Source organism: Hydra vulgaris, chromosome 11, assembly GCF_038396675.1.
Source record: "Hydra vulgaris chromosome 11, alternate assembly HydraT2T_AEP".
In the NCBI taxonomy this organism is placed as follows: domain Eukaryota; kingdom Metazoa; phylum Cnidaria; class Hydrozoa; order Anthoathecata; family Hydridae; genus Hydra; species Hydra vulgaris.
The window spans coordinates 55063028-55087161 of record NC_088930.1 but is presented as its reverse complement, the minus strand read 5'-3'; the positions used below and the strand labels follow the sequence as shown (position 1 = coordinate 55087161).

The following is a 24134-nucleotide window of genomic DNA, read 5'->3' as shown; positions in this document are numbered from 1 at the left end:
TTTGCTAATAAATGCATCTCGTACATAACTTCTGGATCCAGGAAGGTATGAAGGTCTTTATTCTTTTTCGTTGGTTCCAAGTCAAGCCTTATTATACTCCATAGTTTTCAACTTCTTTAGCTGCTGCTATATCTAGTCGTAATAGTTTTTATCTTTTTCTAAAAAACAACTCTCTTGAGAACAAATGCCTATTTATTATTGCAAGAAATCAAAAAAAAAAGGTTGCTGTCATGTGCTAAGCTCCGTTATTCCCAGTATACAAAATACCACATCTTATATCATAAGTTAGGCTCTAAAAACTTTTAGAAATTTTTCAAAAGTGTTATTAAAAGTAAAAAGTTTGATCTCTAATCTCATTGGTCTGATCTTATTAACTCCTATAAGAATAAAGCCAGAACTATTTGAAAAGAAAATTTCTTCTAATTCGACTCTTGAATCTAATGACCATACTTTTCTTGCCATTTTAGTTAAACAAGTTAACCCATTGTTTGACATTCAAATCACTCCGGTTTTTGTTGCAAAAGTCAATTTCCAAATTAATTTTTTCTACAATATGTGATCCAGACAACATTCCCATCATAGTTTTGCTAAAGTGTTTATCGGAACTCTTGTCAACTTTTTCTGAATTATTTGATAAGTGGTTGACTAAATCTTGTTTCCAGCTTTTCGTGGAAAATCGCATCTGGGGGCCAATTTTTTAAAAATCTGGGGAACTTTCTGATCTCTCCCACTATTGTCCAATCTTCTCTCCATTGTTTTTTCTCTATTTTCGATCTTCAGTTTTACAGGCTCATTGCTGTGACTAAAATAAAATTGTTGTGTACATTAGATGAAGGCGTAGAGACAAGGCCTATACACCTTGATATATCTAAACCTTTCAATAAAGTTTTGCATGCTGGTCTTTCTCCATAAGCTTGCTTTATATAGTATATCTGGGAAAGTTTTTAAAGTTTTCAAATCATTTCTTTCTAACCGCTTTATTAAAGTAATCCTCCAAGGTCAACACTTTTCTTCAACTTTTTTTTCAGTAACTTTTGGACTACCTCAAAGTTATATTATTGGTCCTGTTTTGTTTCTTATCTACATTCATGATCTTCCTGACAATCTTACATCAAAAGAAGCAATTAAGTGACGACTCGACTTTATACGCCTTGCATGACAAAAGGTCTTCTCCTTTGATTGCTTAACACTGGCAGCTAATCTTGAATCTGATCTTACTTTTGTAACTGTTTGGAGATTGCGTTGGTTTGTGAACTTTAATTCCAACAAAACTCAGTTATATACTGCAAACAACTAACGCTCTAGCATGGCCTACTATATAACACGGCCGGATTTGTTGCCTTGAACGCAAAAAATTAGTGGGCCGATTTTAGGTTTTTAGCTTTTGAATCAAAACCTGAAGGTAATTCTATAAAGACATTAATAATATTTAAATAATTTGCTCTTAGCTATAATTATTATTATTACCAAAATTCTTAACCTTCAAACACTAAAACAGTTAGCTAATAATAAATCATGATTGCATTAAGCCGAATGAACTATCTATTTTAGCCATCAATTTTAATCTACAAAATCTTAGTCTTAAAATTATTGGTTCAAACAACTAAAATTAACAAAAATGTTAGTAAAACTAGCATAATTTTTAAATGTACACATTTACTGAAAGCATTTACATATATTACAAAAAGATTAATCAAGTCAAGTTTCTTTTGTTTCTCAAAAAAACAATATACATATACTATGTTGTTATGGGTTTATTCATTTGTCTTTTTTGGTTTGTCGAACTTTAAAGGCAGCAACTTCATTTTTTCTAATGTTTCCATTTTTAATTTGTTGCTCATTGTTAAAATATATGTTGGTAATAATTGTGTTTACCAAATGCCTTCCCCATTCCAGTCATTCTATACACATTCTATACACATGAAATTCCCCATTCCCCATTCTATACACATAAAATCACTATCACTTGGTTGATATTTTTCTAGCGCTAGCACGGATGCATTTTTTATATCATGGGAATACTTTAATAACATTTTCTTTACAGTGTCCAGAATTATAAACCCATTACAAACATAGTTAGCTAATTCTTTGGAAGGTTTTGTTAAACCACCACGTGAAAAGAATTTCCAGATATTCTGTTGAGACTGTATTGAAACTTAATGATTTCAGACAGTTAGAACAGTTATATTTATCCCCAATCTTTTTCGTGATGTAACCAGATATATTGATTGCAACTTCGTAAGAGTCATGACAAAGCTCATTCTCTTGAATTTCATTGCTATATTTTTCCAATTTTATAAAAAATTATTTTTGTCAATTTTTGTATCAAGTTTAAGATTGCTCGTCCAACAATTGATATTGGCTTTAATTAAGGATTTCATGCATAATATCTTTTCAGAGCTTTGAACTTCACGTAAACTGACTAAAAATCTTCCACCGCTCACTTGTCGATATTTACTGAAATGTCTTTCTAATGGATCAGTTTGAAACCTGCTAGTTAAAACATATTTATATCCTTCTGAAAATAAATCTTCAATCAGACTTGCAGTACCCTTCAGTGTTGTAATTAATGCATTAGTTGTTTGAGCAGATAAAGTATACTTATTACATCTTTGAAACTGCAAGTTTTTCCATTCATTAATCCATGTTGCAAAAACTCGAAAAAATTGTGACTTTTTGTCACCTGGAATAGCTGCATTACCAATCCTATTGTTTGTATTAAACATTACCTTTGAATTAGAAATAGTCCACCAAATATTAATAAGCCTTAGAAATCCAGCAGCTGCAGTTTTGTTTGGAAAATAGCTGATGATTGCAGCAGAGGTGGTTTCATCAAAAATATTTAAAGCTAAAGGAACACTTTGTTTGTTGTTTCCTGGATGTAAAGTTTGGGCAGACAATTTGAAAGCTTTTTTTAAGTTAGCAGGTAACAATTCATCTTTCTCATAAACATTATGCAATAAACTCCAAGAAATTTCTCCAGCTTCAACATGAATAATATCATCAAACTCAATAAAATCAAAAGGTGGAAATACAAACCGTTTTGAATTTAATAAATTATTTCTAATGTTTTTCAGTAAATGAACACTGTCATATAAATTGTAAACCCGGTGTCCCATAAAAGTAAAATATATTTCATTATCTTGTTCACCAAACTTTAAACGTATAATTTTAAATGCTGAAACATTTGTTGCATGATTGTCAGTTATTATAGCTCGTACATTGAAAGATGCTTTATATAAAGTATCTAACGTTTCTTCTATATGTGAACTAATCATAGAACCAGAAATTTGAAATTCTGGACAGGCCTTAATTACAAAGGGGATAGATTCTTTCAAGCTAACCACCATGAACACAACTATACCAGAATAGAAATTACCATCATCATCAGCACCAATTAAACTTCCTCCATGATATTGGACACCTTTTTGTAAATACATCTCATCAATTAAAACAACACAGTCAGCACTAATACTACCATTTTCCAAAAGTAATAATAATCCTGATAATGGATCAATGCCACCCTTTGAAAGTGATTTTAAATAAGACAACGAAGGAAGTGGAAACTCTTCTAATAGCAAAGTATAAGCCTGTTTTGATGTATGTCTGTGCATTAGAGAAAATCTAATGATTTCATTTGTGTAGATTGGACGTCCTTGTGGTTTATAAAGAGATAATTTATATAAATCTGATAATACTCTTTTTGATACGTTCTTTGCAACTTCATGCATATAAGAAACAAAATTAACAAGCATACTGGCACTGGTCAATTTACAAACACTGCCTTCTCTAAACCATTTAGGCAATGGAACTGGGATACCTTTCATATGTAGCTTTACATGTAAGTCTTTATCAATAGTAATACTCTCAATGTTAGGAGTAACATCCCCGTCGTCGAAATAAATTCGAAGAAATAACACACGGTTATCAACTAGTTTAAATGAAAATCCTGCTGGACAAAAACTTTCATTAAGATCTATAATGCTTTTAATTGTATCATGTTTTCTAAAATCGTATGTTTCATCGAGAAAAGGATGAGAATATATACGAACTGCAGGGGGCTTACGTAAAGCTGAGGTTTACGTAAGCTGAGGTTTACGTAAGCTGAGGTTTACGTAAAGCTGAGGCTTACGTAAAGCTGAGGTTGATTGAATTAAAGATGGCTTTGATAGGATGTTTTGGTTGGTAATAATTGTTGGTATAGGATTTTCGCAATAATTCAATGTTATACGTTTACCTCTTTTCAAATATTTATCTTCAAAATGATCGATACATATAACTGAGTTTTCTGTGGGGCTCCAATCAGTTCGGTTGACAAACTTAATCCAACAATTTCGAAGATCTAACTGATTGCTATTAGGAAAACTAAACACAGTTTTGTATGTTACGTGGTTGCTGTTACTGGAACATTCTTCAATCTTTCGCTTATAATTACTTCTACAACCAACAACACAACACTTTTTTGGCATTGCAAAATAAAGTATTACTTGATTTAAAAAAAGTTTAATTTAAGATTGTTAAATCGGTTCATTGTAAACTTCAAACTCGTGTTTCGGCCCACTAACTTTTTGCGTTCAAGGCAACAAATCCGGCCGTGTTATATAGTAGGCCATGGCTCTAGACATTCTCATATTAATGAATGGAAACCCTTTTAATAAGTTCTCTTCTTTACGTTTACTTGGATTATTATTCTCAACTGGCTTCTTATAAATACCATATTTACAATCGACTAAAAAATTAGCATCTGCTAAGGTTGGTTTTCCCTTATTTGTCATTTTTTCCCGCATTTCAGTATTTTGGAACTCTCTCCTATCTTTATGTGTTCCTGACTCATAAAACCTACAATTTTTAAGCCTTTTATTAACCTTCTTCTTTAACTCTATTTTTTGTTTTCCGGTAACTCTCAACTTGATAGTGGTTGCTTGCAGTCTTATTAAGACTAAATTTGATTAAAAAAAAATTAAAAAAGTTTTAAGACCTTTTGATTCCAGAGATTTTTTTTTATGTTAATATATAAATTACAAAACTAATACTTAATAACTAATTTATGCTAATTTAAATAGTTCTTTTTTATCGTTTTAAGATTAAAAATAGTAAATATGCAACTTTTATAAACAGTTAATTAAAGGTCATCTTTGCAATGAAACGTAAAGTTTAACTCCTGTATACATTGAGATTATAAACACTTACTGGTTTTATGTTTATTTAACTGGTTTTAATTTTTATTAAAGTTAAAAAATTTAAAAAAAAATTCTTCTTTTAAATCCGCAAACATTAAAATTATTTCATCTTGTCCAAATTATTTCACTTGCCCAAACTCAAACCCTTTGTCGATGTAAGTACACTATCTACTTACAATGTAAGTACACAAACCCACTATTTGGTCAGTTGATGCGTGAACACTCCGCCGCGCCTATCCCTATATATTCCAGTTTACCTAAACCCTATAAATCTGATTTAGCAGACGTTTAGGATGATCAAGGTCCTAATAGAGGTTAGTTAAGAGAGCCTACCTACAACGATAACCAAAAAAAAAAAGATTGACTGCCGGATTGTTTTTAACAAATCCACTATAGTATTAAAATATTCTAAACTAAGAAAAAATTAACTAGAGCTTTTTTACAAAAAATAACAAAAAATAAAATGTCAGATTACATGAAGGCATCATGTAATCCATTTTTTGAAATGTATTTTGAAATGTATGTATTTTTTTCCTTACAATTATTTTCGTTATTTTACAATTAAAGTTCGTAGAATAAAAACTTTTATACATTTAAAAATAAGTTATAAATATCTAAAAAAAAAAAAAAACAGAAAAGAAAAAACACGTTAATGTATAAAAGTTAATAATTACAAATTTTCATGAAATATCAGTGTTATAGTGAAAAAATTGCGGAAGACTCGCAGATCAGTAAATCTTTTCATCAAGAACCGCTGTGTATTCATGTCTTTACAATACTAAATTTTTGATGATGGGGTTAAAAACAAATGTTAAAATGAACATTGAATACAATAAATGGTATTAAGAACAAAAATAAGTTCTCACAGTTATAATTAAAACAAAAAAACAATAAGTATATTTTTAATTTTATTTTAAATACATTACTTGTGGGGGTGGTTTTGAGTTTTTTTTATTTTTTTATTTTTTTCAGAAAATAGTTGGTACTTTTCAGAAAGTAGTCGGTAATTTTAGAGAACTTGCCGCTCCTCTCATTTTGTCATTTGAGACTAACTTTTGTTTTTTCAATAAGTTTTGAAAATGAAGTTGAGAATTTTATTGTTTTACTTAAAAAAAGGAATAAAGAAAACTTTATTTTTTTATAGAATTAATAAGGAGTTTATTTTTGCTTTAAACCATATTGAAATAGTTTTTGATTTATCATATATATAAGAAAAATTAGAGGTCCTAGTATAGATCCCTTAGGCACTCCATAAAAAATTAAAGATGAATTTGTATCTTTATTATTACCATAAATTAAGGAGATTTTGAAATATATCTTCTATACATCCTTAGTATATATATCCTTAGGCAAAACAAATTGAACAACTACACTAGTTGATCAATATGAACAATATCTAGAGTTGAATCATCTAAAACACTAAAATGGCAAGCAACTAAAATTTTTGGATAATGTGAAGTTTTGTATAATGTATAACTTGCTTTTTTTCTCCCATTATAATAATCAGATTCTCGCATATTGTTTTTAATAAGTAAGATTTCCTTTTTAATAAGTAAGATTTCCTTTACCGCATATTTTGAAATAAAATTTTTCAAAAATGGGTCAGTCAATCTCAGCCACAAGTTCTAGCAAACCCAAAGAATTCCCATTATCTGGAACACCAAAACGTTCTTTTGTTCTGTGAAAAGGTAAACCTTGTTCCGATAACGTTAAAATTACTGGTATAAGACGTTTCAATACTTCTTTCCAGTAATTTCGTGTGGAATTAAAATTGCATGTAGTCACACACAACAGAGCTTTACTTTCTCTAAATATATGTCAACATGAATTCTCTGTAAAAAAAAAAGAATTTTCATGTTAGGGTAATTGAAAAAATATTCTTTCTATCATTAAATCCATTGCTAGTGAGTTTGTTAGACTTTTCTTTAGACACAAAAAGATTTCAAGGAAAATAGTACTTACAACCAGTTGTTTCAAGGAAAACAATCTTTACAACCAGTAGTTATGGAATCAATGAGCCATTCAGGCAATAATCATTCACCATTTGCTTTTTTCTCATAAAATGTTCTCCCTAAACAATACACTGCCCTGGGTATTGTAAAGTCTATGAGAACACTGAAACGGTCCAGAATCATTTAAATTTTTATGAATCACGGTTGATCCAAAAGTTGACGTCATCTTTATCCTTAAAACCCCACTTTCTGGTATCTGTTGGAACCCATTTTCTGGTATTTGCTGGAAGACTTCTTAAATTGATGAGATAAAATACATTTTTAAAGTAGACTAGTAACTAGTAAATAAGGTAAACTGAGTTTATATAAACAGTAAAACAAATTAATTCTTAGTAATTATAGATCAGGCCCGTAGCAACCGGGGGTAGCAGGGACATTTGCCCCCCAATAATTTTTCAAATATATAAATTGAAGAAATTGACTGAAAAAAATAACTAAAAAAGGTCCTTAAAACTATTTCGGGGTAGTACTGCCTCTCTCCCCCCCACAATATAATTTTTGTTCCTACGGCTCTGTAGATAATTGACAATTTCAAAATGTTACTATTTGTAGTTTATAAACGCGTTATCCATGGAAAGGATAAAACTTTTATGTTTAGCTTTAAAAACAGGGAGAAAGGTATGAAAATAAAAATATTGCAAAATAACTTTATTTTTAAGATATGGTGCACAATAATCAATACAAATTTGATTAAACTTGGTTCGACAAAAAAATTTGGTTAAGCAAACCATTATTTTTTAGGGCATATTTATTTCCAGGTTTAAAAGTAAAGATATTTGAGAAAAAAAACGTTAGGAGCTAAATTAACTAAATAAAACATAAGACATTTAATACATTTACTTCATATATATTTAGTATTCTCGTTTTGCTGAATTAAGGCTTTGAATGAGTAAGATGAACCGAAAAGTTTATAATACGAATTGAATTTTTTTCAGTAAATCCCCAGGCAACATTTGGATAACTTAAGATAGATACGGATTTCGAATTTCAAAAATTTTGGTATAGATGTATCAATGTGATGTTTCCTTGTAATGTGTTAATAGAAGAAAATTTTTAAAAACTTTGTAACGCAGTCTCTTTTAATCTCAATTAGGTCAATAAAAATTGGAGGCGATTTAGGGGTAGATAACGCTTTTTTACAAGCGAATGGAAAATAATCCATTTTAATTTGTTAACATTTATAATTTAAATTAATTAGTTACATTTGAGCTAGATAGAAATATTTTTGGGCTTTTCATTTATCTTGAAAAAAGTTTACAGATATTATTATCAGAAAGAAATAGGTTAGTGTCATCCGCAAACATAATACTAAGTAGATTTTATGCTTTATATAAATCATACAAATCACATCAAGTCATATTTAAATCATCATATTCAAACCATATTCGAGTCATAAAAATTAAGAAAAGAAGCGGTTCCGATATAGAGTCTTGCAGAACACCATTGGATATATCTAATAAATCTATAGGGTATTGGATATATCTAATAAATCCTTTTGCTAATCATCATTACAAGAAACACATTTTTTTTTCAAATTGATTAACAAATTTCGAACCACTTTTTAACCTTATTATTTATTCCATAATATTTAAGTTTATGAAGTTTTTTTGGTTTAAAAAAGTTTTTTTAAACCTTTTTTTTTGGTTTAAAGAAGTTTTTCAAAAGTTTAAAAAACTTTTTTAAACCAAAAGTTTAAAAAAGTTTTTTTAAACTTTTCGTTTCGTTTTCCCTCCAGTGAATTAGTCTCTTAAAACTGGATAAGTTTTTTTCACATTCTACGTAAGGGATCGGTCAAAAATTACGCATGGCTAAATCTCACTAATAAAAAAAACAAAAACGATCAAAAGTTTTCCCTCGTTATATAAAAAGCGAAATAGCTCATTAAGGTCTATGAAAATCGCCGCGTAAAAGAGCTTAAAACCTCCTACTTCTGTTTTTTAAATAAATTTTGCGTTACAAAATTTATGGACAATCCCAAAATAGTTTTTTTTTTGAATACCTCGATACTAGGTGTAAATATCAAATATCATAAGATAATCTCAACATGTAAGAACCATATTTTTTGCTTCCTTGTTTTAGCTATAGGTTTGTTGCGTTTTTAAAGAACGTTTCTTCGGCTAGGAGATAATTATATCTCACCAGGATTTCATTTTGTGTTACAACTTTTTTGTTGAATTTAAGATAAATTGCTATATTTTAAATATAGCAAATTGTATTATATATATACCTCGATATTTATAAATAGTATCGAGGTATTAATATATCTCACCGGATTTTATTTTGTGTTGAATCGTGTTTATTGAATTTAAAACAATTTGCTATATTTTAAATATAGGAATATAAAATAGCTTTTGTATTTCATACAAGTGCTCTTAAAAAGACAATAAATTTAAATTAGCTGGAAAAATTTTGAAAGGTCTATTTTTATAAATGTTATTCATTTTTTATTTTGTCTAGAGCTCTATAATTTCTTCCTGGCGGTTAAAAAAAGTATTCTAACTTTGAAAATGTTTTATTTGTATTAGAAAAGTGTATATTTTCGGCAAGCGCCCTTAAAACAACAACCCGGTTATTGTTATTATCTCCTTAACTGATAACTCAATCGGAGAGATATTTTGCATGAAATTATCTAGGATTAAATATAGGTATCTTATATAAGAAACAAATCTGCCATTACTTAATAATTTTTCAAATTGATTAGAAAAATCATAAAATTTCGCCCAAACTTCATGATTACCATTAAAAACTTTTTTTCTTTTTATTAAAATTATATTATTAAAAATCATTTTAATAATATTGTATTTTTTCTTCCTTTTGTATCTTAAAGTTTTGTTTTAAAAAAAAAGTAGTAATTTTTATAACAGTTCGATTTCTTTTAACAGCTTAAAGCTACTTCTTGTTCTGCAACTTCTTGTAGCTTCTTTTTGTAGTTATTTCTTGTAGCTACTTCTTGTAGCTACTTCTTGTAGCTACTTCTTGTAGCTACTTCTTGTAGCTACTTCTTGTAGCTACTTCTTGTAGCTACTTCTTGTAGCTACTTCTTGTAGCTACTTCTTGTAGCTACTTCTTGTTCTGCAACTTCTTGTAGCTACTTCTTGTAGCTACTTCTTGTTCTGCAACTTCTTGTAGCTACTTCTTGTAGCTACTTCTTGTTCTGCAACTTCTTGTAGCTACTTCTTGTAGCTACTTCTTGTTCTGCAACTTCTTGTAGCTACTTCTTGTAGCTACTTCTTGTTCTGCAACTTCTTGTAGCTACTTCTTGTAGCTACTTCTTGTTCTGCAACTTCTTGTAGCTACTTCTTGTAGCTACTTCTTGTAGCTACTTCTTGTAGCTACTTCTTGTAGCTACTTCTTGTAGCTACTTCTTGTAGCTACTTCTTGTAGCTACTTCTTGTAGCTACTTCTTGTAGCTACTTCTTGTAGCTACTTCTTGTAGCTACTTCTTGTAGCTACTTCTTGTAGCTACTTCTTAACTTAAAAAGACTTAAAAATACAAAAATTCTAGTGCTGTATATTTACACGGCTTTATTTGCACAGCAATTGTTGTAATAATTTAAAATGTTTGTTATAATAGATAAAAATAAAAATGAAACCAAAAGCTTAAGAGTAGCAGCGAGTGCAAACATCTTTCCCTATTCTTTCACTATCCAAGTTTCATCAGGCAACTCGTTTACACCTTCAATTTTTAAACTATTCCTTTGTAATCGGTTTTTGAGGTCAATCAATTTCTCATTTATATTTTTAATGGCATTTATATCCTTGATTAATTCAAAACGTTTCTGTTCGTTGTGATACTTTGTTTCACTGTCTGTTTGTTTGTTTATTCAATAATTTTTAAACTTGCTTTTAATCATTCTTAGTTTTTGATAATGTATATTTTTGTTCTGTTGGTGGTTAAGTCATATTCCAATTTAGCAAACCTATCACCTATAATTTTAGCATTGAAGCTTGTAATTTTAGAATATTTTTTTGCTCTTTAAGAAGTCTTAAAGTCCCCTTTAAAATAATGTTATTCTTTCCATCCAACATTTTTGTTATTTATTTCTTCGTTATTTCTATTTGTTAGATCTATAGTAACTTATACGTTTATATTTGATAAAAATAAGAAGTAATTTGAATTAGATAAAGTAAATTTTTTTTTTTCTTCGAGTAGAAAAAAAAAAGCGCATTTTCTACCACTGTGTGTAAACAACTTCCTATGCATATATCGCGCAGTTAATCTTAGATTATTTAGATTAGCTCAGCAAAAATTCTATAAAATAGCTCAGCAAACTTTCGAAAATTTTAGTTGATCTATATAGACGTATTTTTTTTTTTAATTTTTTTTTAGAAACCTTAAAAAGTATTTGCGGTCTTATGACAGAGCACCATGGAAGAGCATTTAATTATTTTTTTTTGTAGTTATTTAAGGTGCTCCCAGAAGCCCTTACGGTCTTATCATAGAGCACCGCGGGAGAGCATTTAAAAGGAAGTTCACGCCTCCTTCCGTACCAATGTCGATTGTTGGGCTAGAGCTAGCGTCGAACCTAGGACCTCTGGGTTCTGAGCCAGAACTCTAGCCACTGCGCCAAAGCTGCTCAATTTAATAGGAAGTTTTACGGCTCCTTCCTAACCGATGTCGCGAAACTTGCCCAGAGGTGGGGTTCGAACCACGGACCCTTTGTTTGTGAGGCAAAATTTTGAACGAACCTCTTTAGTTTTGCTCATCGATTGCTTAGTAGGGTATTAGTAATAGCTGAAAATAGTGGCTAGCCGATGACTAGCCACTATTAACATGTGAAAATTTTATCGGCTAGCCATTTATAGCGGCTGCCACCGAGCAGCAATGAGCAAAACTCTAATGAAGCTAAAAAAATGCTTATATAGGTCCACTACAAATCCACTTAAATAATATTTGTTGGGAGCGGACTAAATTCCTTAAAAACAAACTATACGTTTTAATATCCTGCTTTACAGAGAGAGGATGGTGTTAAACTACAGCACACCACTTAAAATTTCTTTTCTTTATTACTTCTTAGCCAACCAAAAACATTTTTTTGTGCATTTATTTTTTATCTTAAAGTACAAGTCACGTACATTTATTTTTAAGATCTTTCTTATATTATTAAAGTCTTACCAAAAAAATTTCTTATTTCATTTTATAAAGTAAATAAAAGCTAGTTTAAAATTATTAAACAAACAAACTGGCTGAAAAATAAACATTTTTAAGCCAAAATCTCAGGTCTGCTACGTAAAGTCTGCTAAAGTTTTTTAATATTTAAAAAAAAAAGTTTTAATGTCAAACAAAAACCTGTGTATGCTTGCTAGACAAAAGTGGGGAGCAGGTGGGGGGGGGGGTTGGCAAAAGAATTTTACTATTTATTTTTCTATTATAATTTGCTATTGCTTTTGAAAACTTATGTTAAAAAAGCAAAAATGATCTAATTTTTTTTTAGAACCAGTGTGGTTAATAGCTATGAAAAGCTACCCACAAATACTAGCACTGAAAAACCTGCTGATTGTTGGGAAATATTTCCGGAAAACTTCGTTTTAGATAAGCAAATAGGCGAAGGTTCGTTTGGTACAGTCTTTATTGCAAATATTAATAAAAATGTTTTTACAGATAGAAAAAATGTAAACAATATTTCAAAATCTATCGTTATGAATTTTAAAGAAGATTCCTCCAATAAGGTTGCTGTAAAATTTCTGAAAGGTATTATTTTATCTGTATCATTTTTTAGTTTTATTTATTTAGCAATTGATAGTCTTAACTAAGCTTTTACATGTTCTTAATTATTTTACCTGTTTTTTACAGGCACTTTATCTTTTTACTCTCATTACTTTATCTTTTTACTCTCATTACTTTATCTTTTTACTCTCATTACTTTATCTTTTTACTCTCATTACGCCAACATGGTAATATTCTTTTTCAACTTGTATCATTTTTCTTCTTTAGCGCTTTCACCATTTACATTACACTAAGTTTAAAAATCAAAAATAAAGACTTGGACAATATAACAATTTATATACTTACAAAGAAATATAGATTAGAAGTATTTATTGATTGAATTTTCAATTATCTTGGACCAAAACTTTTTTTTTAATTTCATGTTGCCTTTTAGGCACGTTTTATTCTGAAAAAAACATAGCACCCTGTGATTTATTATTTTAAAGGCTAAGTATATATAGATCAATTTTAAATATCGTGTGACTGATGACTTATAATGAAAGTACATGCTACAATATAAAATACCATAACAAAATGATTATATTTCATAAATGACATACACGCTTTACCATGGATGGTCTATTGTTAAAAAAAAGTATATATATATTAATTTATTAATCAACTGATAAATGAACATGTAAATAAAAATTATAAAAATGCCACGGAGATACCAAATGAAATTTATGTGAAAACTCATGCTAATGTATATTCATTCCAAATTATGTCAAATTTATATATATGTATGTTTTAAAAGATTTTTTTTGATAGTTGTTTATAAAATTTTATTAAAAACTACGCAAATCAAAATGTTCTTGGTCTAAAAAATGTGCTACCATTAAAATATTAACATCTCCTTGTTGCTGACTTATTTTCTTACCTGTTCAAACCCCAGCCATAATTCATTAACAGAAGCCCAGGCCAAACACAGAAAAAACCTGTATATTTTTGATTTACAGAATTTTATTTATATTATCAAATTCTGTAAACTAATAGTTGGTGATATTAAAACTCGGAGAATACTTTTCTTTATAAAACATGAAAACATAAATATTTAAAATAAACTTAGATAAAGTCTAAACTTACCAGATTTAGATCGATTATTTTAGGGGAGATTTTACTTGCATTTTATGTGTCAAAATTACATACGCCATAGTTTTAAACATCTGTTAAAGTGTTGTATTTTCTGTTTTCAATCTTTAATCAACAAAAAACTCTAAAAACATTTATATTATTTAACTCTTATAAAAATTTTTTTTTACAAGTCTTGAAATAAAAAAAGCATATATAAAAAATGTATAAACAAAAGAATTGATAAACGTTGATTTTTTTTTACTAACACTCATACTACAAAAAAATTATATGATTATGAATGCAAAATTACCATACAATAACAATAAGGTACAATTATTTATGTAATCTACACATATAATACAAACTTGTTTTCATTTCTATAAAATCAATATTGCCATGATATTCATATCAACTTGTCACCCCCTTACATTTCAACCTTTAAAATGTTTATTTGTATTATTTTACTTTTATAAAAACATAACATTGCAATGCTATTCTTATTTCTTCGGTTGCCATTACTTTTATCATATAATCTATAACTTTTTTTACCAATTTTGATTGTGACAAGTTTACTACAACCTAAAAAAAAAAGAAGCATTTCACTGTTAATGTTTGATATTAACAATCAGACGTAACTGGAATAGTAAATAAATAATGATTATAGCAAACTAATAGTAATTTATAAACAACGTTGATATGACATGAATAATATTTTAATAATACATTTGAACTCATTGCTATGATTAAAGTTGACATTATTAACATTTAATCAAACACCAAGTCTAACGTTAGATATCTTTTTCATAACTTTGTAAATACACATTTAATATTATATTAATATATCAAATTATTATATCAGTATTATACTATGTGATATGCTATCAACTATATATACATATACATGCAAATATATATATATATATATATATATATATATATATATATATATATATATATATATATATATATATATATATATATATATATTTATATATGTATATATATATATATATACATATAGTCAAGGCCAAAAAAAACCGGCTGGTAAGTTTTGCATTTTTTTTTACCAACTCTTAAAGGGATCCCAAACCTCCAAGGCATGTTGTGCTCATATTAAAGAGAAAGATAAAAAAATGTTTAGGTTAAATTGAAATTTTAGCCTAAACATTTTTTTGATTTATTGAAAAGAATTATTTTTCATGATTTTTTATTTTCTAATGTAGTTGATGCAACTTCCTTGTTGCAAAATAACTACAGTCATTAAATAATTAATTATAACAATTCCTAACTTTCTGTGAAATAATTTTGATTGACTAGGTCACCAGTCCAATATAAGCATATTTTTTTTAACACATGCTTTATTACATTTTGCTGTGTGCTTAGGATCATTATCTTGTTGAAATAGGTAGTTACTATCTGGAAATAATTCCACGCAACTTGGCTTTGCACCATAAGCAAGGATGCCATGGTACTGGTATTGATCCATAATGTCTTTAATCCTGTGAATCCTTACCGTAGCATGCGATGCAAAGCATCCCATACGTTTATCTTCTTTTGATGTTTAACAGTGGATTTAATACACCCAGGATAAAACTTTTCATCTTCAAAATCTTCGAGTGCTTCGAAAACCAAAAGGAGATTCATCTGACCAAACAACTTTTCTACATTGGGTAATCGTCCAGTCTTTATGAACACTGCACAATTAGAGCCTACGTGCAATGTTGAAAAACGTTCAATAGAAAAGGCGTTCTGACACCCCAAAGAGAGTCTAAAGTTTTGCACTCATGTAAAGTACGAACTATAGTTTTTATAGAAATATTGGTAATACCAATTTCCACTTTTATATTAGTGTGTATAAAGCAATGCACTTTTATATGTAGAAATGCAGCGATTTTTAAGGGCAGCTAAGACAATACATCTATCTTCTCTTTTTGTAGCTTTTTTCTTCATAATCCGGAAAAACGGGCTGTTTCTCCTGTGTTCTTACACTTTTTCAGAAAATCAGTAATTGGTTTTGATGAATCAGTAATGATTTTTTCCGAATGATGGGCTGTTTCTCCTGTGTCCTTACACTTTTTCAGAAAGACTTGTACTTTTTTTTACATCCAATCTGAAGAGCAATATCTCTATGAGTCATTCCAAATGATGACATTTCAATTATTCTTCCTTTATTGACATCATTAAGGAATAATTTTATATATACATGGTATTTTATAAATCTAATCTAAAAATTAATATATTAGCATTATGGATACATATCAGATTTTGTATATATACAAGTTTAGGGTTAGATTAACCCTGTCTATATACAGTTTATATTTCTTTTTTATTAAAAAATCATATTGAGCTATTAAACCATAAAAAGTCATAAAAACAAGAAATAAACAAACTTAGATTCAATATAAAATTCATGTTTAATATAAAAAATACAATAATTAAAACAAAAATGAATTGTAAATATTAAAAAAGCGGAGACATGGGTTCAAACTTCCTTAATATATTTTAAAACCCGAAAAAAGGTTTTTTTTGTTTTTGACTGTGTATATATGTATTTATATATATATACATACATATATATATATATATATATATATATATATATATATATATATATATATATATATATATATATATATATATATATATATATATATATATATATATATATATATATATATATATATATGTATATATACATATTTAATTTATTTCACAACATGTCTGATTAATCATAAATATAATGTAAGTATTTGCAACTTGCTATAGTAAGTCAATTTTCATTATGTTATTGATTATATGATTATATCATAGTGTAGTAACATTTAATACCTTTTTTATAACTTTGTAATTACACGTATAATATCAAATTATTATATGGCTAAATGATATAGCAATATCATACAATAATGTATGTGTATTTACAATGTTAAAAAAAATTTATCAAACGTTACTATATTATGATATACATTTTTTTGTTGTTCGAGGATTTATAAAATTTAAAAATTGTAACCTAATTGTATGACATTGTGGTATTATTTTAACCTTCTAATGTCTTTAACAATAAAGTTATTTGTGTATAACAAAAAATTCAATTATTTATCACAGGCTGTTATATTTTTTTTTAGATAATATGTATAAATAACATACATATGTATGTTATTATTGCATAAATATTATGCATATGTACGTTATTTATGCAATAGAGTAGTGTTTAATTTAAACAATAGCAGTTCAACGGTAAAGAATAAGACACATAATAATATTGTGTGCTTTACAACTTACCACTGAACTGCTATATTATAAATAAAATGCTACAGCGTTTTTATATACGTGGTCTTATTTATTTTTGCCTGATCAATACAATTACAATTGTTTTATATATTCTACCCGGTGGTAAACGGCTACAAACCAGACAGTGTTATTTATCGCTAACTACATAGTAGCTAGCTACATAGCTACATAACAACTAGCTAGCGACAACTCGTAACGATAAAGGGAGTGATTCGGCACGTTGATTGCTAACTAGAAAAGTAAGCAATTAGCTGGCAAAAGTACATACTATATTTTTATATATTACTAATTTGCATTTATCTTTTACTATTATTATTATTATTATTATTGTTACATATTATTATCTTATATACCTCTTTTAGTCGCATATAGCTTGATAAATCAACTTAACGCAACATAAGTTATTTTAATTTAACGGAAGATTTCAATTTATACCAACCAAACTTTTATTATTTTTTTGGTTGTCATTATAAAAATATCAATAGCTACAAAACTGCAATATCTTAATAACGACGTGTCGTAATAAAGTCGCAATTTTATAAGCATAATTATTATCATAAATAAATTAGATCTAATACTAAAAATTAAATATCTTAAGATGCAAAAGACAAAATGAAAAAATAATGTCAATGAGAAAAAAAAGTCAACCGTAAAATGCAATAAACCTTGCTAGTCGGTTGCTCATTTCCTATCGGGTAAAATTTATTTATATTATTGTTTCCTTAAAAAAAAACGCAAAAGAAAATATTGCAAGCAAAATTAATCAAGTTTATCAGTAAAAAGTGTTTCACGGTTTGGTGTTGTTTCCTTTAGTCTTGAATACCAGACAAAACAAAACCAATTTTTAATTTTCTAGTTCAATCTTCGTAAGAGTTCAAAAGAGTTTTCTGAAACAAATACATCCTAAATAGATACATCTAAAATCAGTGTAACTATGTGTATATTTCTTATAATTTTATGTTGCTTAACTTACCAATGTTGTAGTATAATGTTGTAGTATAAGCTTGTAGTATAATGTTATAGTATAATGTTGTAGTATAATGTTGTAGTATAATGTCGTAGTATATTGTTGTAGTATAATGTTGTAGTATAATGTTGTAGTATAATGTCGTAGTATATTGTTGTAGTATAATGTTGTAGTATAATGTTGTAGTATAATGTTGTAGTATAATGTTGTAGTATGATGTTGTAGTATATTGTTGTAGTATAATGTTGTAGTATAATGTCGCATAGCTAAACTAATACTATTATGCAAAAATGCAATAAAATCTGGGCCAAAAATCTGGTTTAGATTCAGCTGTCACACACAAAAAAAGGTATTTTTAAAAGAATCATCTCAATAAGTGAATGTCACTTCAGCTATAAATCTTACTAAAGGATACCATCTCCTCGGAATAGAACTCAAAAGTAGAAAAGAGCGCATAGCACAAATTTCCAAAGAATTCATAATATTATACGAAAATAAACTGAGTTTTCTATATATTATAGATCAAATAACACGAACTGAGCATAACAATATGTTGAAAATTTGTAATGAGTTCAGGGAAAGTGAATAAACATTGCGATGAGGTAAACAAATTAAACATAGTTGTATTGCGTTAAAAAAATGACAGATTAAAACTATTTTTGTATAAATTAAAAAAGTTATTGATAAATATAAATTTTTTTAAAATTATAATGCGGCAATCATACTAAATAATCAGAGTTAATTTTAGCCAGTGTTAATGTAGTATAAAGAACTGACTTTATTGAACATCTTTACAATGTTCAGTATAGTATTAGTTTATCAAGCTTTTCTTTGTATGGTTGGCAGTTACTAATTTAACGATCAAATTTACAATCAACTTCATAAACTTATTAAAAATTTTCATTTAAACAAAAACTATCTATAATCAAAATACCAAAATGCATATTAAAACATTGTTCTTTTATTGATTTAGGAACATTAAACTGTGAGCAAGACAAAAATGCAACACTTTTCCTAAAAAGATATCGAAATAACGTTTCATTTTGTTTTTTATTCAAAAACATTTAGCAAATTAAGCGATTGAAACATTGCCAAAATAATGTATAAATGTGATTAATGTTTGGTCACGTTACTCACATATATTGTCTGTTAAGTTTAGTATGACCAGGACTTTTACTCTATTAATTTTTAATGTTATTTCAAAAAATAGTCTTGAAGTATTAGTCTTAAAGCAGTGAACAAATGTATTAGTTTAACTTAAAACCAACATTTTAGTTGTGAGATATTTATTAAAAATATTAATGATAAAGTGCTAAACTAATTTTTTAATGTTTAAAACAAAATACATGTTAAAAAAAGAATACAATACCAATCCATAGAAACAATATTTCAAAAAACAATATTTTAAAAATGATTTAGATTGGATGGACACCCTTACAAAATAGTTAAATGCTGTTGCTGGTTTTAATCACATTATTAAATATTCTTGGTAAAAATGTATTTAAGATCAGTAGTAGATGTTGTTAGCAGTCTCTTTTGTTAGTCATAATCAGATAATGTGTTCACGGTTAGCTGAAATCAACCTAGTTAGTTAGCTGAAATCAACCTAGTTAGTTACCTAGCTAGTCTATTTTATAACAAACCAACCACTTTTCTTTAAAAATCTGCTCACTCTGTGTTTCAAATAAAAATGTGTTACACATTGTGTTAGAATGAGTAACTTACACACAGAGTTTAACAGTAAAATACAAATTAAAATATTTATTTTAATGAAAAAAATCTTTTTCTTTTTAATTTAGACTTTGCTGACCAAATGCAATCTATTGAATTTTTCGAAGAAATTAATTTAATGAAAAGTATTGGATATCATAAGAATATTGTAAATATGATTGGTTGTTCTACGATTAAGAAACCCTTATGTTTAATTGTAGAGTTTATGGAAAACGGAGATCTGTTGCATTACCTAAGAAAGAATCGTACAACGGTGAAAATAATTTTTTTTTATGTTTTAACAGTGTATAAATTAGGTAGTTTAATAATATAAGTCGCAGGTCACAAAACGTAATAATTTGCTGCCACTACAAAAATTCTTTTGAAACCACAATGGTTAAATGCTGCCAAACAAAAAATGGAAGCCATTGTTGGTTGTTGTCAGCATAAATTTTGGATTTTAAAAGATTAAAAGATTGCTTGCAATAGTTTTTGCTTCCCAAAAGGCATTGCACAGTGGGTCAGTTAGTAAACAAAACTGTTTTTCAAAGTATGACAAAGCAAGAAGTTTTTTAAAATTATATTGTTTCTAAGTTGTATATTAACTTAATTAAAACTATATCACTCTTATACATACTATATCACGCTAGTTTATACACCATCAATATCACGCTAGTTTGTGTATATCATCAGTTATTTTTACAACATTGAATCAAGATAATTTCTGTCAATTTTCATTAAAATATTATTAATTTAAAGTTTGATGCAGATGAAAATTAAATTAAATATTAAAGTTGAAATACGATAATTTTATTGTATACTCATTTTACAAAAATATTTACGAAAAATTAGCTGAAAATAGTCTAAAATTATTGGTTAACAGTGGTTGAATTTTTATTTTTATAAATTTTTATTCACCTCCCCAAGGTCATAAAGGCCACAACAGTAGAGGAGGCTCCTTTAGTTTTAGTTACAACCGTCTCTTAACTCTATAACTCCTAGACGCGAACCTTGACAAACAAGGCCGCTGCGGTGAGAAACAAGTTGAACGCGATACTACCAGGGACTTGGTGGGGTCCAACTCAGAACTTGTCGCTTATGAGACGAACGCTCTACACCACCACCGCATAAACTAAATAAGTTTACCCAAACAGCCTACATAATGTGTATATATCTATAAAGAATAAATATATAAATATTTATAATGCATATGTTTGTCTTTGTAACTGCAATATTTTAATTACGTATACTTTGCATACTAAAGTGGCTACAATATTATCTAAAAAGTATATGATAAGTTGTACAAAGTTAGAATCAATAAATTGTGAAGTTCCCTAAAGGCTCAATTCTTGGACCCATATTGTTTCTATTCTATGTGAATAATATGTACCTATCCTCAGGTATGCTTAATTTTATTCTTTTCGCAAATGACACTAACCTATTCTATTCGCGCTCCAATATAATAACAACTTTAAATATAGCCACCAGAGGTGCTGCAGTTGAAGTAACGTAGGACCGCCAATGTGACGATTTGCGCGCAACATCGCCAAGATGAGCAGCACGTGTCTTTTCTATTTACTTTTTTTTTAAACCAAATAGTTGTGTTGCGCTCTAACGAGTTTTGTAATGCTTCCTTGACCATATTCTATTGAAATTAATTATTTTATTGACTTATCCTGAAGTCATAAAACATAGCTGCGTTTGAATTGTAAAAGATATATGCTTTTTAAAAAAAAAAAAAAAATAATGTGAAACTATTATTAAAGCTGTTTTATTATTGATTATGACCGATTGATTATACTATTGATTAAACCATTGATTATGACCGATCATACCATTGATTATATCATTGATTATGACCGATCATTTGTTTTATCATTGGTTATGACCGATTATTATGTTTAAAACACTTGTTAGTATTCGAAAAAACGTTGCTACCTATTTTTGCAAATAAAAACTGAAATAATTTTTCAGTGCATATTCAATATAGATCATCAAGTATTTACTTATGACTTACTAACTGAGTTTGAAACCACCGTTTTTCTTTTATGTTACAGGAAATAATAGAGTCAACATAATTGTGCCGGATTCCTTTTATGAAGAAGAGAGCAATGCTCAAGTAAGGCCTGAAGCTAAAATTGTTTCAACACTCAGTAGTGACAACAATTTTGATACAGTGTGCGATAATGAACTTTAAACTACTGACAAAGTAGTTTAAATTTAAGTGACTTTAGTGTTTGCGAGGTGCTAAATGTAGACCATACATATTGCTCTGTTCCAATTCCATACAACTCAAATGAAGAAATTGAGATGAACATGTCTAACGTAGCCGATGCATGCATTGGAGTTCGATTGGCAATTCAGAATTGCCAATCGAACTCCCATTGCAGGGAGTTCGATTGGCAATTCAGATTTAAATTGTGAGTTGGGTATTAATTCTGATGCTGAGAAATTAACGAGGTGGAAATCCCACAAAATGAAGACCCTAATCAGAATGATGAGGATCAACCTCTAAGAAAGATAAAACTATTAGTAGTATAAAAGGGGCCTTCCAGCTTATTTTTTTCTACCATATCCCTAACCATAATTTCTTAACTCATTTCAACCATTATACTATCCATATTCTCATAAGTCATTTCAACCATTATTTTACCCATAATTTTTGAACTAAAATAAAATAATATAAAGATAAAATAATGGTAGTATTACAACCATAATATATTAATGTATTATGGTTACATCATAACTATAAACTCTGAGCTAAAAAAAATTTTGTAACTCCTAAATTTTATAATTTTTTTAAATAATTTTTTTATAAATCGATTTTACAGACTTATCAATTCTTTATTGTTAACCCATGAGTTGAACGACTCGGGTTACCCATACCACTTTACTAATGATTTGTTTTTGAGTTTACGAATAACTTTTTCAATCCTAAATATGTTTTGATCAGTTTTTTGTATTTCTTGTTCATAAAAAGTACCTTTTATTTTTTCACCATTATTGTCAATTAATTTATACGTTGGTGGATCTGTGAACTGAATCTGTGACACTGTAAAAACTTCTTCAGTCCATCTCGGTTTGTGTACTTTTTGAAACGTTCCCTTCTTTTTAACTATCCTAACTCTATCATCAATTGAAAACTTTGGTTTTACGGACTTTGTGCATTTCCATTTAGATTTAACCAAACAATATTTTCATTATTTTTCTCGCTAGCTACAACTGATGTCATTTTAATTGAAGAATGTTTTGTATTGTTGTATTTATTTACCATTTCATCTAAAACGTCAATATATTTTCTAGTAGAATTAGCTGAAAAGTACTTAAAAATTATTTCTTTCATTGTTCTATTCCAACGTTCAACTACACAACTTTTTTCTTCATTTTCAGTTGAATATAACTCAACACTTAGCGCTTTAACATGCTTATTATAAAATTTTAAGGCTTTATCTATCCATATTTTTTGACACTTTCTTTCATTAAAGATATTATTTAAAGCATTAGCAACATCAACTTCAGTTTTACTTTTCAATGGAACAATCCATCCGTACTTTAAAAAAATAACTATCACCATTAATAAGTATTTTATACCATCATTGAATTTAGAAAAAGATTTCATGTCAACTAAATCAGCAGCCCATATTGCATTGATCCCATTTAAAATAACTTTTCTTTTTCTGAAATGATTTACAACTGGTCTATGAAGTTCGTTTACGAGTTTGTCAGTTCATTTCAATTCTTTATCCTCGTCTTTTTTACTGATCGTTGATGGTTTTCTTCAACACCTAATTCATATGGGTTCAACGAACCTAATTCAATCTTTGCTTCAAACGATATAATAGGTTTTATGTCGGATTTATTATAGCATTCATTTCTTCGATCATAATTTTATCAGCTAAATTTCTTTTTGCTGAATTATCGAAGTATTCATAAGCAAGATCAAGATGGTAAACTGCATTATCAACTCTATCTACAAGTGTACTCCATTCTCTATATGCGTCAGTAAAAGTTAATTGCTCATCTAAATTAGTACCGGGACCTGCAAAGTTCATACCAGGTAATTGTATTTCACCTGGAAACTTTGACCATTGTATTTTTATTTTACTTGTTGCTGAATTAACTAATCCAACTAAATCACCTCCTGTTTTTGCTGATACGAATTTAGTTTTTGTTGTTCCACAAATAGCACAAGTTCC

General features: G+C 28.3%; 2 protein-coding genes across 2 annotated transcripts in view; one reads left to right on the top strand and one right to left on the bottom strand.

Annotated features, from left to right (window-relative positions):
- LOC136086765 (tyrosine-protein kinase receptor torso-like) overlaps positions 1 to 24134 on the top strand; it is a 99828-nt gene that overhangs the window by 56787 nt on the left and 18907 nt on the right. Inside the window, exons 6-7 of the mRNA XM_065809240.1 lie at positions 12628 to 12884; positions 20028 to 20212. Coding sequence (XP_065665312.1) covers positions 12628 to 12884; positions 20028 to 20212 — 442 coding nt within the window. The remainder of the gene's footprint in view (positions 1 to 12627; positions 12885 to 20027; positions 20213 to 24134) is intronic.
- Positions 2143 to 4508, bottom strand: LOC136086764 (uncharacterized). The gene is made up of 2 exons (XM_065809239.1): positions 4144 to 4508; positions 2143 to 4077 (listed from the first exon to the last, which is right to left on the bottom strand). The coding sequence occupies exons 1-2, from the start codon at positions 4467 to 4469 to the stop codon at positions 2295 to 2297; spliced, it is 2109 nt and encodes a 702-aa protein (XP_065665311.1). The 5' UTR covers positions 4470 to 4508; the 3' UTR covers positions 2143 to 2294.

Coding starts and splice junctions, on each gene's coding strand:
- LOC136086764 (XM_065809239.1), bottom strand. CDS start 4,469: ATGCCAAAAAAGTGTTGTGTTGTTGGTTGTAGAAGTAATTATAAGCGA. Junction 4,078..4,143: donor CCATCTTTAATTCAATCAAC/CTCAGCTTTACG, acceptor GCTTACGTAAAC/CTCAGCTTTACGTAAGCCCC.